Consider the following 16,309-nt stretch of genomic DNA (forward strand, 5'->3'; position numbering starts at 1 on the left):
GTCAACTTGTAGCTCACCTAAAACAAACATTGAGTCGTGCAGAGAGAGTCAAGGAGAACGAGCTCTCCCTTACACCCTCCACATGCCTTTCTAAATATAGGGCTGAAGATCTCTCCCTCTGTCAGCGCTACCAAACACACACGTGTACATGCAAACATCGATGTCCTCCTGTGATTTTAATGCCAAAGTGTTTTTAAGAGATAAATGTAAATTCAGCATACATGCTTATTTTCTACAGAATCTTTGCAGAATGGATTTAAACATGTTAAAAGTACTGTTGAAGGCTGAAAGTTGAATTCAATTATCAAAAATATGTAGTACACAAACAAGAGAGGGGTGGGTGTTTTGTAAAGCTTTGTGAGTGATGAGTTTGGGGCTGCATCTGTATTTATATCTTGTTCCTAAATTTGACCTGTGACAGGTCACGTGACCTGTAAGGATTTGAACACAATTTTGACATCTTTTTAGCAGTCACCAGCAAACACAAAGATTATCCTAAAACCCTTTTTGTGGGTGTGAACCAGAGTTGCCAGGTGGAAAAATTGGGTTCTTTTAACTTGTTGCCATTTTCTTGTGCTGCACTTGAATCCTACTCAGGTTATCGATTTACACATTTTGCATCTTTATCAAGTAGTTGCTTTAAAATAGTTTGATGTTGGGCTGATTTTTGGACTAGTAGGTGGACTAATTTGGACAAATGATTAGTCATGCTGTGCACACCTGGCAACCCCGGTGTACTAGACCCCAAAACTAGAAAAACATGCAGCAGCTTACTGTTAACAGTTGAACGATGGCAGTTACACCAAAACAGTCTGTGCGCTTTATTGCAAATTTCATAAATCCTTTTCCCACCCTCCCATGATCCCCAGGTTTCCTGCAGTGAGGAAGAAGTTTATCTCAGAGTTAAAGGAGCTCAGGCAGAAGGAGCAGAGCACATATGTTATCCAGAGCACCATCAGCCTCATTATGGGGGTCAAATTCTTTCGCATTAAGATGTATCCAGTGGAAGATTTTGAAGCCTCCTTCCAATTTATGCAGGTACACAATGCTCTGCTTCATTTCGGAAACAAATCAGTCAATCCATAAAGATAAAAAAAGCTTTTATTGTTGTTTTCTGTTTACAGGAATGCGCTCAATACTTCTTAGAAGTGAAAGACAAAGATATTAAACATTCTCTAGCTGGACTCTTCGTAGAGATACTAGTCCCTGTAGCTGCGGTAAGTACGATCGCCACCATGACAAAAGTACATAACTGAACATTACATTCTAAGTCATTTCTCAAACTCTCCTTTACATTAAATGTGCCATCTCTCTTCAGACGGTAAAGAATGAGGTGAATGTGCCCTGTTTAAGGAACTTCGTAGAGACACTTTACGACACGACTCTAGACCTGTCGTCCAGGAAGAAACACTCTCTGGCAAGTCTATTGGGGTTTTTTGTGAGCGATAGATGGAGCCTTTAAATGGTTCATAGCTGACAGATTGTTACATTCTGTTGAACTAGACTTTTTTGAAGCTGTAATATCTGATCCCATTACTTTTGGGCTTACACATTCCAAACCAGACTCAATGTTTGTGAGACTCAATGTTTGTGTACCATGGGATACTATGTAAAAGTGCATAATATTGTTTGATTTGTTTGGCCCAAATGGCCACTCAATATTAGGGATGCACAATATATTTTCGGCCATATCGGTATAATAGTGATATTAAGATACTGTATATCGCCCAATATATCGGTTATCGCCTTCTAATGTTAAAGAATTGAATGGTTAATAGTCGGTGCATCCCTACTCAATATTTAGCAATCTAATATCAAGCAGAACATTTTTTGTTTACTGTTAAACTTTAAACAGTGGTATGAGTCAAACTCATTGGCTTTTCATAAGAGCTCTCTTTGCTTAGTCACTGCATTACATAATTCTTTTTAGAGCCGGACATGGCAAGCATTATATTGATTCACTTTTGCTTTACAGGCTCTGTATCCGTTGGTGACCTGTTTGCTGTGCGTGAGCCAGAAGCAAATCTTTTTCAACAGATGGCACATCTTCCTCAACAACTGCTTGTCCAACCTCAAAGTGAGTCTCTGAGAATACAAAGCTTGTGGTTCATCGTAAAGATCACGTGCAACATTGTGTAAGGGGGTTGTGTAAGCACAGTGTGATGTTCTCATGATTGTTCTGTTTGGTGGAGTCCATTAGTCAAGTGCACAGACATTTAAAGTGGCAGCAATTGCAAACCACTGGGGGATAAACATGTGTGAAATGCCGAGGGAGGCTTGCAGATCTGTGGAATGTTTTGTTTGGTTGAAGGGGAGGCTGGTAGGACAGGACATCATCTCATTGTACATTCTGTACTCAGCACCTCAGCCTGTGTACCTGTGTGGGGGTGTGAGAAGTAGAACAAAGTGAGAAAGTAGAAAGGGCAAGAGAAATTATGTGTATTAGACAGACTACAACGTGAAGGACAGAGACAGTGCTTTCAAACCGTGCTGGATCGCTTTTGAACTTGCCACTCGTAAAAACACAGACAAAATTACTAAACGGCTGTGGTTTGCATACAATATTTTTGTGCTAAACTAATCCAATGTATGCAATGGAAATACTATGGTTTGTCAGTATGTAAGCCTAATGAAGTATGCTTTGCTGTGGTAGTCTGCAATACATCTGAATGCTTTTTTCAAGTCAATCATCGTATTGAGCTTGTCAACTGCATGCAGTCTCAAAGCTGATGAATTATGTAATAGAGATACTGACTTATGGGAAAATTACCTTAATGGGTTCAATGCTATTTACAGAACTAGTTATGCTCCAAAGTTTCACATTTACGATTATGATGATTATGGATGTTTGCAAGCACCTCCCTGCTTCATTGTAACAACATGACGTAACATCGCTAATCTTTTGCAGAACAAGGACCACAAAATGGCTCGGGTGGCACTTGAATCTCTGTATCGGCTGCTGTGGGTCTACATGATCCGAATCAAGTGTGAAAGCAACACTGCGACACAAAGGTACAGGCCAAAATAGTGCATTATTATTATGTTATATAATTTAAAATACTGTAATGATGAGTAATGATTATGAAGAAGAGATAATGATGCTGACTCTAATTGTGTTGTGATTTAATATGATAACTTTGTATTTTCATTTCTCTCCAGCCGTCTCACCTCAATCATATCAACACTGTTCCCGAAGGGTTCCCGGAGTGTTGTTCCCAGAGACATGCCCCTTAACATCTTTGTCAAGATTATTCAGTTTATTGCACAGGTGTGACCGTTCGCTCAGTTCCCTATAGAAATTAATAAAGAATTGTTTTACACTTCTTTATGCCTGATTGTAATTCTCACTATATCCCTATATCTCTTGGCTGCAGGAACGACTGGATTTTGCAATGAAGGAAATTATTTGCGATCTACTAAGTGTCGGAAAATCCACCAAAGCATTCAGTCTAAACCCAGAGGTAAACAAAAATGCCTTTTAAACTCAAAAGCTTATACTAAGATGATGATACTTCCAACCATTTAACCCTCACAAATAAAGCCAAATCTGCAAACACAGACACATCCTCATTCACACTCTGGGTTAAAGCGGATGTAACACACGCAGTTTTTGCCAATCTCATATTAATCTATTAAACACAGCAATATGACTCAGTTTCACTTACCGCGTGCGATTCATGACTGGCATTTTTAGCGCTGGGACCGCTCCATCTATTGATCTCCAAATCCAGTGTTATATCCACCATTTACAGTGTATACCACTCATCACCGAAATGCAGTGAACAAACAAACACATCTGAACTTCGTGAACGCAGTGCTCTCTCTCTTTTGCTCCAGTCGGTTGACGTGTGCGCATGCTCTTTCTCCCGCTCTCCCTGGTTAACGGGCATGCTTTTCCTGGACAATTGTCCAATAAGAGACTAAGAAAAGTTGTTATGTAAGGGAATTTCATATTGAAAAAAACGCTGTACGAACGCTGGGGGAGTGTACCGAGCACAGAAATACTATGTCATACGTCCAACTCGTTTTTTTGACAAACTGACCATGTCAAGCATGAGAAGCCAACACGTTTAACAGTGTAAAGAAGTGAGAATGCATGAAACACTGTAAAACACCACCTTTGAAATATTTCCTTTATTGAGGGATCAAAAAATATTGGTTTGTTCGGTGTGTGTGACTGTACAGAGAATGAACATCGCCCTGAGAGCATTCCTCGTCATAGCTGACAACCTCCAGCAGAAAGATGGCGAACCACCCATGCCAAACACAGGGGCCACGTTACCTTCTGGAAACACCCTGAAGAAGAAAAAAACCTACCTCAGCAAAACTCTAACTGAGGAAGAGGCCAAACTTATAGGTCAGTCCTCTAAACTGACAACAAAGCCTTTATCTGTGGCTTATTTGACTTTCGTTGTTGAGATTGACGTTTTTATCTATCTCCGCAGGTATGGCACTGTATTATTCACAGGTCAGGAAAGCTATTGACAACATCCTGAGGCACCTGGATAAAGAGGTGGGCCGCTGCATGATGCTCACCAATGCCCAGATGCTTAACAAGGAGCCGGAGGACATGATCACGTAAGCTGCCTTTCTGGCCTGTTTCCACCTATTACAGTATTTGATCTCAGTCCCAGTGTAATTTGAGTGGGTGAAGAAAAAGCTCACAGCCAGATACCTCATGAGTCACGTAAAGCCCACACACCCTGTCCAGACAGATTAACATTCTCTGTCGCTCTCTTTTTCTTGTTTCCTCATGTTTTCTCTCTCTCTCTGTCTTTTGGGGTAGGGGTGAAAGAAAGCCAAAGATCGACCTCTTTCGAACCTGCGTCGCAGCCATCCCACGTATCCTGCCAGATGGCTTGTCCAAAATTGAACTCATTGATCTTTTGGCCAGGTAAGATCTGGTGGAAAATGTATTTCTCTGGGTTTTTTTTATCATAGCTCAGTAGACTTGGAAAGTTTTTGTAAAACTAAAAACAGATATGTTTTTCAGTAGAGATAAAGACAGACACAGATGAAACAACTGTTTACATACATTTAGAATATAGAGAGCTTATTTGTGGTTTTATATTTGAAATGAAAACCGTCCAAACGCATCAACATGCCTTCGTGTGCAGGTTTTTCCTGTAATCTCATGAAAGAAGCTGTAATTGTTATTCTTTTCCCGTTCTGCAGGCTGACAGTTCACATGGATGATGAGCTCAGACTCATTTCCCAGAATTCCTTGCAGAGTCTGCTGTTAGACTTCTCTGACTGGCGGGAGGACGTTCTGTTTGGGTACACCAACTTCTTGCTGCGCGAGGTGCAGGACACACAGAAAGGCCTGCAGGATTCTTCGGTTAAACTGCTGCTGCATTTCCTCACGCAGTGGAGGCTCGCAATTCAGACGCCTGGAAAGCGTTCTGCGGAGGTACAGTATCAACACTATGTTATTTATAAGAGAATTATTCAAGGGTACTTGACATTATGAATACTTAACAAACGTTAACATTTTGCATGCACTTCATTTAGATGTGTGTGATGATGGGTTTGTGTATATTTGTTCGCCTCAGATGGGAGCTCAAAGCAGTGGGAGCTCCAGGCTGCCGCCCGAGCGCAGTCCTCACTCATCGGTGCTGCACGCTGTGGAGGGTCTGGCCCTGCTGCTGCTGTGCTCTTGCCAAACCAGTACACGCAAACTGGCCGTGTCCGTCCTACGAGAGATACGCCTGCTGTTTACAACCATCGGACAAGCCGAGGTAAAAGTAATACAAACAAGAACAAACCAAAATAAAATATAACATTCGGTTTTCATCAAAGCTTTTATTCTTAAGAAATTCAATGTTAACATTTATGCACAAGAAGCCAATTAGTGTCTGAAGCCATACTAAGTAATATTTGATCCATAAGTGCATTTAAAAAACAACGAATCAACACAAGCCTATGACTGTGGTGTTATATTCCTCACAGGATGACGAAAAACCCATGATTGAGGTTATGGACCAACTGGCCCCCAGCGTGTTGGATAGTTTTGTCCACGTGGCTCATTCTGAATCTGTAAGTGTTCTGTTTTAACCCTGCAGATGTTTTTGTTAGCCATGTTGTTGTTGAGTCATGCCCCTAAAGCTATTTTAAGCTTAGGTCTGTAAGTAAATATTAAAAGATGTCTTTTCCAGTCCACCCTGCCCTTGAGCCACCACGTTGACTTGCAGTGGCTAGTGGAGTGGAACGCCCGCCTGGTCAACAGCCACTATGATGTAAAGAGCCCCTCTCATGTGTGGATATTCGCCCAGTCGGTGAAGGACCCCTGGGTGCTGTGTCTCTATAGTTTCCTTAGGCCCGAGCACCTCCCAAAGCACTGCTCCACTGCGCTCAGCTACGCCTGGCCCTACGCCTTCACACGCCTACAGCTGCTCATGCCCCTTATTGACCCAAAGTGAGTATTTCTGTGCTCTATGTGTGTGACTATCAGTAGCGCCACCAGTCATGGGTTTGATTCCCAGAGAATGTACGAACTGATTAAAAAATATGTATTATTTGCTGACATTGTAATAGAACATCCACACGGAGATTCGATTTCGTGTGTACACAGATATTTCTTGAAAAGGAATAAAAAGGCTGTGGTTTCATATGGATATAATAGGTAATTCATAAGATATAATTACTTTGGTTTATCCCACAGCAGTCCAGTTTATGCCAAAAAGGCCAGCACGCCAGGCCCATCCGATGGATATGTAACGCTGTGGAGAAATTATTTGATTCTGTGCCTGGGAGTTGCCAAACCCAGCATCATGAGTCCAGGTCATCTGAGAGCCTCTACGCCTGAGATCATGGCTACCACACCTGACGGCAGCGTCACCTATGATAATAAGGTAAGACCCCCCTATTTATGAATATGGTCAGTACTGTAATGTTTGGACAGATGTGTCTGTCACTGACTGTGTGTATGTGTGTATCATCAGGTTATAGGCACACCGTCAGTGGCGTGGCTCCTGAAGCAGCTGGTTCCTCTCATGAGATCTGAGAGTTTGGAGATCACTGAGTCTCTGGTTCTTGGCTTTGGGCGGACAAATTCCCTTGTCTTCAGGTAATGTTTGATCAAAGCTATGCACTAAATAAATGCACTATCCCGGCCAAAAAGCAGGAGATATACACGAAAAATCTAAATGGACAAAATTTTTTACAACATAAGGATTACTCATCTTGCACTTCACAAAGCTCTCTCCAATGTTCCTTCCCAAGACCTAATGCAACTGTCAACATTTGACAGCATTTGTGATTTCCTAACAAAGTCTTTTCATAGCTCTGTGCAATTTTCTAAAACTGGGCGATTTCAGAGCAGTCAAGTCATATCGTTTCATCTCTGGGTGCCCCAGGTCGGTGTCTGTTTACAGGAATGACTGCCATTCAAGTCTGACATCTGCCGTTACTTTGAAGTGAACTTATTGCTCAGGTTCTAGAGAACAATAACTTTAATGCAGTTTCATACACACGTGTATGGATAAATAACATTTTAACTTTATTTATAAAAAATCATAAAGATCACGTATCACTGGCAGGTTCTGCCAATCCGATATGAATCTTGAGTGCCTATACACTGAAATCGCATAAGTCATATCTTCGGAGAGTATTTAGTTAGATCAAATTTATAAAAGAGAGAAACAGCTTTACGATTATTTCCAGAAAATCACGAGCCGCTAGAGGTGTGACTAGTGGGGAGAGTGGGATGGAACTACAGCAAAGCAAGCAACACGTCATCACATTAATCCCTTCGTGAATTGCACATTATGTACTTACAAACTATCCAAGTGCTGAGGAGTATATCAAATGCATGTCATAGCATGATACCCGATCTTTAATATGGTTTTTACACTTTATGTAAGCTTGTTTATTAGCTATGAAGGAAATCTTAAATTTTACCTTAAAAATGTATAAATTAATTTGACTTTTTATCTTCTTCATGTTTTTTATTAGGGAGCTGGTGGAGGAGCTTCATCCTCTTATGAAAGAAGCTCTGGAGAGAAGACCTGAGGTAAGAGACCACTCCCATTGCACATTGTAGACAGATTTGTGTGAGGTGGTGCTTGTTTAGGAGATGTAAGTTTGAGTCTGATTTCTCCAAATATTCATTTCATCTATAAGAAAAAAATCTAAGTGCAAAAAGTATATTTTACAGTCGCGCTCTCTCTCTCTCTGTAGAATAAGAAGAGGAGGGAGCGAAGGGATCTTCTCCGACTGCAGCTGTTGCGGATCTTTGAGCTTCTGGCTGACTCAGGGGTCATCAGCGACAGGTGAACTTTCTTTCAGATCTCAGACCAGTTTTATTCCCTCAAGTAGGCCAATCCAGGGTTTAACTTTTTAGACCAATCCTCTTTTACATAAACCCTAAATCTTGACCTATGATTTATGAACAAGAGTGAGAAAATCCCATATGTACATTCAGTTTGTTTCTCTCTGCAGTACTAATGGGGCTTTAGAGAGAGATTCTCTGGCTTTGGGAGCCCTCTTCCTGGAGTACGTGGATCTAACACGGATGCTCTTAGAAGCAGAGAATGAAAAAGAGCTGGACATTTTGAAAGACACAAGGGCTCATTTTAGTGGAATGGTGGCCAACCTCATTCAGTGTGTTCCAGGTATGATTGGTTATCCATCAATGTGCATTAAAACAGCAAAACAAAAAGTTTTTTATTTGATTTTGATCAGAAATTACTTCCTAACAGAAACCTTTGAATTTAATTGATTTTGTCGTCATCTCTTTCATTACGCTAAGCATCGTCAAATGCTGCAAATTTGACTTAATGAGAGTTTGGTATTTAACTGAAATAATACAGCCATTGTTCTATGGTTCTCGGTGGGGACAGTTGTAAAAAGATGCCATCCCTTCAAAGGCTCGTTGGGTCTAACAGTAGGTGAATCATTTATGGCTCAGGAGCAACGCTATGAATAAAAGTACGCTGGCTCTGATTAATACGTGCTGACTGACCAAGAGCCCTCAAAGCACAAAGCGAAAAAAGAGAAACCAAATCAAAAGCCGTCTGTAAAATAAAGGAGAAATATGAATGAAAAGAACTCTTTGAGGGTAGACAGATGTACGCACAGCAACTAGTTCATTTTTTATTCTTTCTTTCAAGTATGTAATTGTGTTTGTTGAAAAACTTTGTTTTACTCTTTAGTCCACAACAGACGCTTGCTGTTCCCCCAGCAGAGTCTAAGACATCACCTATTCATCCTCTTCAGCCAATGGGCCGGACCCTTCAGTGTCATGTTCACACCCCTTGATCGCTATAGCGACCGCAACCACCAGATCACACGATACCAATACTGCGCTCTGAAGGTACAGCAAACCGCTTTAAATAAATGGTCTCGACTGTACAATCTGCTCATAGTCTTTCAAATCTCGGGGTATGTTATCAAGCATGGGTTGACATAAGGCCTGGAATGAACACTCCTTTATTCTCTTTCACTTAACATACACGTGTCTAGTCTTAAAGAGGACACGGGATGTTTTGTTAAAGAAAGTGAAATTGTTGGAAGTTTGCCATCACAGTTCACTGCGCTGCCAGATGTCTCTTAGCTTATGCCAGGGAAGGAAAAAACGATATGTTAGCGCTGATATGTTATTCTGTGTGTGTCACAATGGATCAGCGCTGTTAGAGTTTTATGTGTGAGATTTAAGATGTAATTTCAAATGGGTCTAAAAATTGTTTTAGGAGTTATCTGAAGCATGACTGGCTCAGTATACACGCTGATGTCATGCTGTGTTTTGTTGATTTCATCCTAGGCTATGTCAGCAGTGTTGTGCTGTGGCCCTGTGTTTGATAACGTTGGGCTTTCGACAGACGGATACCTCTACAAGTGGCTGGACAATATCTTAGCCTGTCATGATCTCCGGGTAAGCGTGTCATCACTTTTTTGATGACCAGAACAGTTCCTGTGTTAAAAGCAGTATTTTTAATAACATTTTAATAATGTTTAATCCTGGCTTACAATAAGAAAGACTAGCGGAAAGGAATAACTTGGTCTGTAGTTTGTTATAAAGAAGAACAAATACAATTTGAAAATGTTATAAACACCACCAGGTTCATCGTCTGGGCTGCGAAGTGGTCATTTTGCTCCTGGAACTGAATCCAGATCAGGTGAATCTGTTTAACTGGGCCGTTGATCGCTGCTTTACCGGATCATACCAGCTCGCGTCAGGATGCTTCAAAGCTATTGCCACTGTGTGTGGTAGCAGGTCAGAAAAACTTGGTCATTATCTTTAGCACATGACAAAGATTTATTACATTTGTTAAGAAGTACATTTTAAAATTGATTCGTCACTGATTTCGTCCGTACATTTCAGGAATTATCCATGTGACATTGTGACCCTTTTGAACCTGGTGCTCTTTAAGTCGTCTGACACCAGCAGGGAGATATATGAGATATCCATGCAGCTCATGCAGGTACCTGACACTACAACATACATAATGGGAGACAGTTTTTTATATTTATATATAAATAAAGTTTATATAAATGTATATTAAAATATATAGGCCTACAAATATTCATCTTGGCTTGATCTTGGATTGAAAATTAATGGCAATTTCTCATTTAAAAGTTAAAGCTGAAAGATATTTCTACAATGATCATATAGTATAAATAGTTTAAGGACTTAGAGTGCACATTGTGAAATACAATTCTGACACAAGGTTCTGTTTTTTCCGTATGCCACTCAGGTTCTGGAGTCCAAATTGTCAGTTTACTCAAAGAGAGTTGTGGGGCAGAAATCGGGGAACATCTTGTATGGCACACACGGTCCGTTACCACCGTTATATAGCGTCTCTCTTTCCCGGCTCTCCCAGCAGCTGGCCAGCATGTATCCTGAGCTCACCTTACCGCTATTCTCAGGTAATGAGCATGCAACTCATTTTTTCATGCTGTATAAATATTGCCCCATTCATACAAATCCAGATCAATTTGGTACTTTGAGGCTTGTTTTGGTTGTTTCGAATGGCTCTGCAACACAGAACGTTCAGGAATACTCTTGAGGTCTAGATGGAATCCTATCCTACTAAGAACAAATGAGTAACCTTTTTCATTGCCAAAGGACTCACACATTTACATACGATCCCAAATTTCTTTCACAGAGATCAGCCAGCGATTCTCCACCACTCATCCAAATGGGAGACAGATCATGCTTACCTACCTGCTGCCGTGGCTTAACAACATAGAGCTGGTGGACACAGGACTCCTTCCCCCGACGTCAAGCCCATGCACACCTGAGGAGGAGGCCCGCGAGCAATCCGACAGCATGGGAATCACACACAGACTGAGGGGAAATGGCTGGGGATCTCTCCAGGCCACGTCGTTGGTTCTGAACAACCTCATGTTTATGACAGCAAAGGTGAAAAGGTGTCTCAGAGTCTTGTGTGCTAAACTGCAAAGATAACTTTAACCCTTTGTAATTTACAATGCGTCCATTCTTTCAATGAATAATCGGTTTTTGATGCCATAACATTCATTATTTTACGAATAATACCAGAGCATGTGACCGCCAACACTCATATTTCAAGGCCTATTCAACACTTTGCTTTTGCTAATTGTAGGCAATCATGATATATGTCGTGCATAGATGAAAAGTTATACAAGTGAAAAATATGGCCTAGATGTTTTTGTGTGTTTTATCAACAGTATGGAGATGAGGTCCCAGGTCCTGAGATGGAGAACACCTGGAATGCTTTAGTGTCTAATGACAAATGGAGCAACAACCTTAGAATAACCCTTCAGTTCCTCATAAGCTTGTGTGGAGTCAGCAGCGACACCACACTTCTGCCATACGTAAGCCAACACACACACAGTGTTAAACCCATTTGGTTTCTGCTTGAGTCATCTTATTGTGTTTGAAATAAACGAAATGTGTCACTGTTTCCAGATTAAGAAAGTAGTGATATATCTGTGTCGGAACAACACCATTCAGACCATGGAGGAACTTATTTTTGAGCTTCAGCAGACGGACCCAGTAAACCCGGTGGTCCTACACTGTGATAACCCTCCGTTCTATCGCTTTGTCGCCAGTAACAAGACATCCGTTGTGGCCTCTGGTGAGACATGTTTCAGTTTCCTTTTTGAGATAGAAGGACCAGTGTTACAGATTGTGTCATTTTTTGTGTACGTTTTCTTTAAGGCACAACGTCCAGCAGTAACACAGTAGTGCCTGGGCAGGAGAACTTCCAGGAGGCTGATGATTCAAAGATGGCCAGAGAAAATGAAGAGAGGTGAACCTAGCATTCTATCTTTATGTAGCATTAAGAAAAACAGTTGGGGAAAAATGAATTTTGCTTATAAAGTATTACCGCTCATGCCACTTGTTTCTTTAGGTTGAGTAATGCAGCCCGCGCTCATAACCGTCTGGAGTCACGTTATAGTAACAGTTCTGGCGGATCGTACGATGAGGAGAAAAGTAAGTCCTGACCTATACAGAGAATGTGAGCAGATGAAGTATCGTTGACATTAGGCTTCACCTAGCTCTGTTTGCACCTCTAAGCTTTATAGGTTATTCTTAATAATCCCCTTACAATTACAAGAACAGAGCAACAGATGGTTCACACCTGTCCATCCACACACTGACACATGAGTGGTGATACATGTACACTCATTGTTCCACGGCTGTAGTTTAACAGCTGATGACTGTACATGTGACTTTCCATTCGGTGCAATTATTTGCAATATGTTCACTGAAGGGCTGTGTGTCTGTAGTAAGAAATTCTGCATTGAAAAGATGAGGTACACAAAAATGTGTGCTTGTCCAAGTGTTCTCACATACTGTATGTGCGTGCCAGCGGATTGCACTGGAATTTGTGGGCCTGTGCATGTTGGGTGTGTCTGACATGACAGCTGAATGACACAGACTCAAGAAGCTCAGCTCTAATCGAGATCAGTGAACCAGTATGATAGCATGACATCTCTTAGTGCACCTGGAATCTGGATGCATTTTTACATTGGTTGTTGTTTGTGCTCACAGATGACCCTCTGCCTCCATACGCCGCCTGGTTGATCAGTGTATTGGAGAGTAACAGACCTCAGCCTCTTCCCATGCCTGTAAACGGAGGTTGTTGGGCCCCATTGGTGGACTATTTGCCTGAGACCATCACCCCACGTGGACCCCTTCACAGGTATCGCCCAGTCCTACCCTACTGTTGACCTCCTCTGCTTTTAATATAAAAGTAGTATAAGACTTCAATCTTAAAACACAGTTGAAACATACGCATACACACACGCACAAAAACATTTACACAGACATACTTGGACTCACAAAACAAACCCGTAACAGGCTCACTTTTGTTCAGTGGGTACATTTTATTTAACCCAACCCCGTAAATCTCTTTTGTGTTTGTTCACTTCGGCCTTTTATCCACAACTTGTTTTGTTTACATGAAAAATAACTGTTGTTCCATTACCAGGGCAACAGTGATTCTTAACAGCATCCCCATGACAGTGAATCATTTTTTTTGTTGGGAGGTACAGACTGTCAGGTATGCATCCGAGGGTGGGTACAGCGGGTTTGGCATTTTTATAAACCATCCGTCAAGTTAAAGAGATCTGCTCAGACTCAAGCGGACAGCCAAGTAGGAAGATAAACATCAAACATTTGCTGAAGACTCCTGAGTTATTGAAAGTGAGCAGAATTGCGTAACAGTGATATAAAGTATGTAGTAAAAATAAACATCTGTAGTGCGGCGAATTCTGTCTGCCTATGATCCATCCAAACCAGCCACTGTTTGTCCGTACCAGTCAGTAATTTTTCACAGTTAATTTGGATGATAAAGTTTTAGGACACAGCACAGCTAATGTTGTTTTCAAACTAGTGATATTCCTATATATACATCCGTGGGAAAAAATTTACAGGTTTGTTTTTAGGTAAAATTATCATTTTTGTTTCGTTCTATGAACTACTGATAATATATCTCCCAAATTTCAAATAAAAATATTGTTTCTATTTGCCTTTATTTGCAGAAAATGAAAACGGGAGAAACATGTCAAAATAACATAAAAGACGCTCTGTGTTTTTTCCAGACATCAAATACTGCAAAGAATGCAATTTCAGATTCATATTTAGGCACATTTAACAGTAATATTTGTACATGTATTTAGGAAAAGTTCAAAATTAATATTTTTGCATGTGATAACCTTGATTTTTATGACAGTTTTCATGTGTCTTGTCGTGCTGTCAGTGTTTTAAAATTCGAAAGACACTGGACTGCAATGGCCACAATACATATAGAAATGCTCATTAGATGAACATTTAGAATGATCTCTTTTTTTTGTTGTTTAAACACTTTTAAAAGAAGAAATTAATGTTTAAATCTGTCAACGTGTGCCCACAGGTGTAACATAGCGGTGATCTTTATGACAGAGATGGTTGTGGACCACAGTGTGAGAGAGGACTGGGCCCTGCACCTGCCACTGCTGCTCCATGCACTCTTCCTCGGTAAATCTTGCTTTTCTTAGCCCAACAAAAGATCCCTGATGCTTTGTTATTTTTGTTAACTTAAAATGTTTAAGTTAGATTCAAAATTTTATTATCATTGTTTAATGTCATTAATACTATAGGACATTAGTTCTTGTGTCTCATACAAACAGAGACATGTCAGGTCAAACATGCTAAACTGAGAATGACATAGTCACAATGTACATATTAATCTAAGAAAGATTTGTTTGTGTCTGGTTCTCTCTTCGTGAGAAAGCCTTCATATTTCTGAACATCTGAAAAACACGGCGCAACAATGCCAGAAATGCCAAAAATGTCTGTGATGAAAAACAAGGGGAGGAGAAGGGGGTGCGTTGGCTCATGGCTTATCTCTCTTAGACTTGTGATGTCGTCATCATCTGATGTTACCAACCTGTTTCTCTTGACTGCTTTAGCTGGATCCGTGGCTGTAATATTTAGGTTTTTACACAAAGATATTGCAGGCATGCGTTGTCGCACACCTCTTTCTTTGCAAAGGTGTAAATAATGCGTATTATGTATAAGGCATGGTATGCGATGTCTGTTTAGATTGACGTGTTTCACTTAAAGTCTGATTCGGTCATAGGTCGCGTTAACTGAAAATTCACAACTACTAAAACTATTGAGAGTCTTCATGAACTGCCATTGATGTGAAAAAACTGTTCCAATGGAGTCAATGGAGTTGACACGAGTCTCTCTCTCGGAATACATTAAGTTCAGAATGACGTCACAAACATTCTAATTAGAACGTAACATCCCCTAGCACCATAGTGACGGGTAAAAATAGATTATGATGGATTTTTACAAGCCTGTTTGGCAAATTGACAGACAATGAAAAGTATAGCTCAACCTTTGGATTCAGTTGTTTTTTAAAAACATTTTAATTTGTGCAATGTATTCTATATTTATGTGAATTCCTTGTGTATTTCAGTTTATTTACCCCTTCATCTCTGTTTTTTCAGGGTTGGATCACTACCGACCAGAGGTGTTTGAGCACAGCAAGAGATTACTCCAACATCTCCTCATCGCCCTCTCCTGCAACAACAACTTTCAGGTCATCGCCTCTGTTCTGTTACTGACCAGAGAGGTCGGTGACAACAAGACCCTCACCGTTAAATCCAGCTACCAGCCAGAATACCTCTACACAGGTATAATCCACTATTTACCCACAATTCAATGCAATACCAATACTAATGTAACACATACAACCTCCCCAACCCAAACGTAGCCTAAACCCCACCCCAACAATGCACAAATGTGATAATATAACCTGGACCACAGCCGACAGACTATGAACCACGTGTATGTTCAAACACCTGCAATTACTACACATCTTAAATTTCAATAAGGAGGTAAGTAACATTAGTTTAGCCAAACCCCAAAGCTTCGGATTTCAGTCTTTGTAAAGTGACATAGAATTCCAAATATTTCAGGCAGCTGTTTGTCTTTGTTGTTACAGAAGACACTGAGAGGTAATTAGAAAAGATGCCGTGTCTCAGTTTGCATGAGTGAGACTTTTCTGGCATCTGTCCTCATATTCTGTGCGTCAGGCGTGTTTCCATTTCCGTATTTTAATACACACGTGCTTGAGGAGTCACACTGGAATATACCAACATTTTTCTAGATGTTTACTTGTTTGGTAAAAGATCTGCAGCGAAGACTGGTGCTACTGAACAAAGAAAGACAAAGCACATTTTTACACTGGGTTCACACCAAACGCGTTTCGCACGAGTAAATTACATACAAAGTCAATGCAAAGACACGTATAGACGTGAACATCTGTCAGTCTCTTCTTCCGCCAAGGTTGAAAAAAATTGTCAGATAGCGTGACCCACGTGAAAATAA

General features: G+C 40.7%; 1 protein-coding gene across 5 annotated transcripts in view; it reads left to right on the forward strand.

Annotated features, from left to right (window-relative positions):
* Positions 1-16,309, forward strand: part of fryb (furry homolog b) — a 42,880-nt gene that overhangs the window by 15,852 nt on the left and 10,719 nt on the right. For all 5 annotated transcript variants that reach the window (XR_013786222.1, XM_079448951.1, XM_079448952.1 and 2 more), the window contains exons 8-39: positions 870-1,038; positions 1,125-1,217; positions 1,319-1,417; positions 1,976-2,077; positions 2,909-3,012; positions 3,160-3,268; positions 3,375-3,461; positions 4,186-4,357; positions 4,446-4,578; positions 4,787-4,894; positions 5,176-5,410; positions 5,553-5,738; positions 5,950-6,036; positions 6,156-6,415; positions 6,662-6,851; positions 6,942-7,066; positions 7,954-8,011; positions 8,179-8,270; positions 8,440-8,612; positions 9,153-9,313; positions 9,761-9,871; positions 10,059-10,213; positions 10,322-10,421; positions 10,695-10,866; positions 11,106-11,362; positions 11,650-11,796; positions 11,891-12,059; positions 12,143-12,233; positions 12,336-12,418; positions 12,980-13,130; positions 14,343-14,446; positions 15,427-15,612. Coding sequence is in view for 4 of the 5 variants with exons in the window: in XM_079448951.1 (XP_079305077.1) it covers positions 870-1,038; positions 1,125-1,217; positions 1,319-1,417; positions 1,976-2,077; positions 2,909-3,012; positions 3,160-3,268; positions 3,375-3,461; positions 4,186-4,357; positions 4,446-4,578; positions 4,787-4,894; positions 5,176-5,410; positions 5,553-5,738; positions 5,950-6,036; positions 6,156-6,415; positions 6,662-6,851; positions 6,942-7,066; positions 7,954-8,011; positions 8,179-8,270; positions 8,440-8,612; positions 9,153-9,313; positions 9,761-9,871; positions 10,059-10,213; positions 10,322-10,421; positions 10,695-10,866; positions 11,106-11,362; positions 11,650-11,796; positions 11,891-12,059; positions 12,143-12,233; positions 12,336-12,418; positions 12,980-13,130; positions 14,343-14,446; positions 15,427-15,612 (4,469 nt within the window). In the remaining variant the exon portion in view is untranslated. The remainder of the gene's footprint in view (positions 1-869; positions 1,039-1,124; positions 1,218-1,318; positions 1,418-1,975; positions 2,078-2,908; positions 3,013-3,159; positions 3,269-3,374; positions 3,462-4,185; positions 4,358-4,445; positions 4,579-4,786; positions 4,895-5,175; positions 5,411-5,552; positions 5,739-5,949; positions 6,037-6,155; positions 6,416-6,661; positions 6,852-6,941; positions 7,067-7,953; positions 8,012-8,178; positions 8,271-8,439; positions 8,613-9,152; positions 9,314-9,760; positions 9,872-10,058; positions 10,214-10,321; positions 10,422-10,694; positions 10,867-11,105; positions 11,363-11,649; positions 11,797-11,890; positions 12,060-12,142; positions 12,234-12,335; positions 12,419-12,979; positions 13,131-14,342; positions 14,447-15,426; positions 15,613-16,309) is intronic.

This window comes from Barbatula barbatula (genome assembly GCF_947034865.1).
Source record: "Barbatula barbatula genome assembly, chromosome: 24".
Classification (NCBI taxonomy): domain Eukaryota; kingdom Metazoa; phylum Chordata; class Actinopteri; order Cypriniformes; family Nemacheilidae; genus Barbatula; species Barbatula barbatula.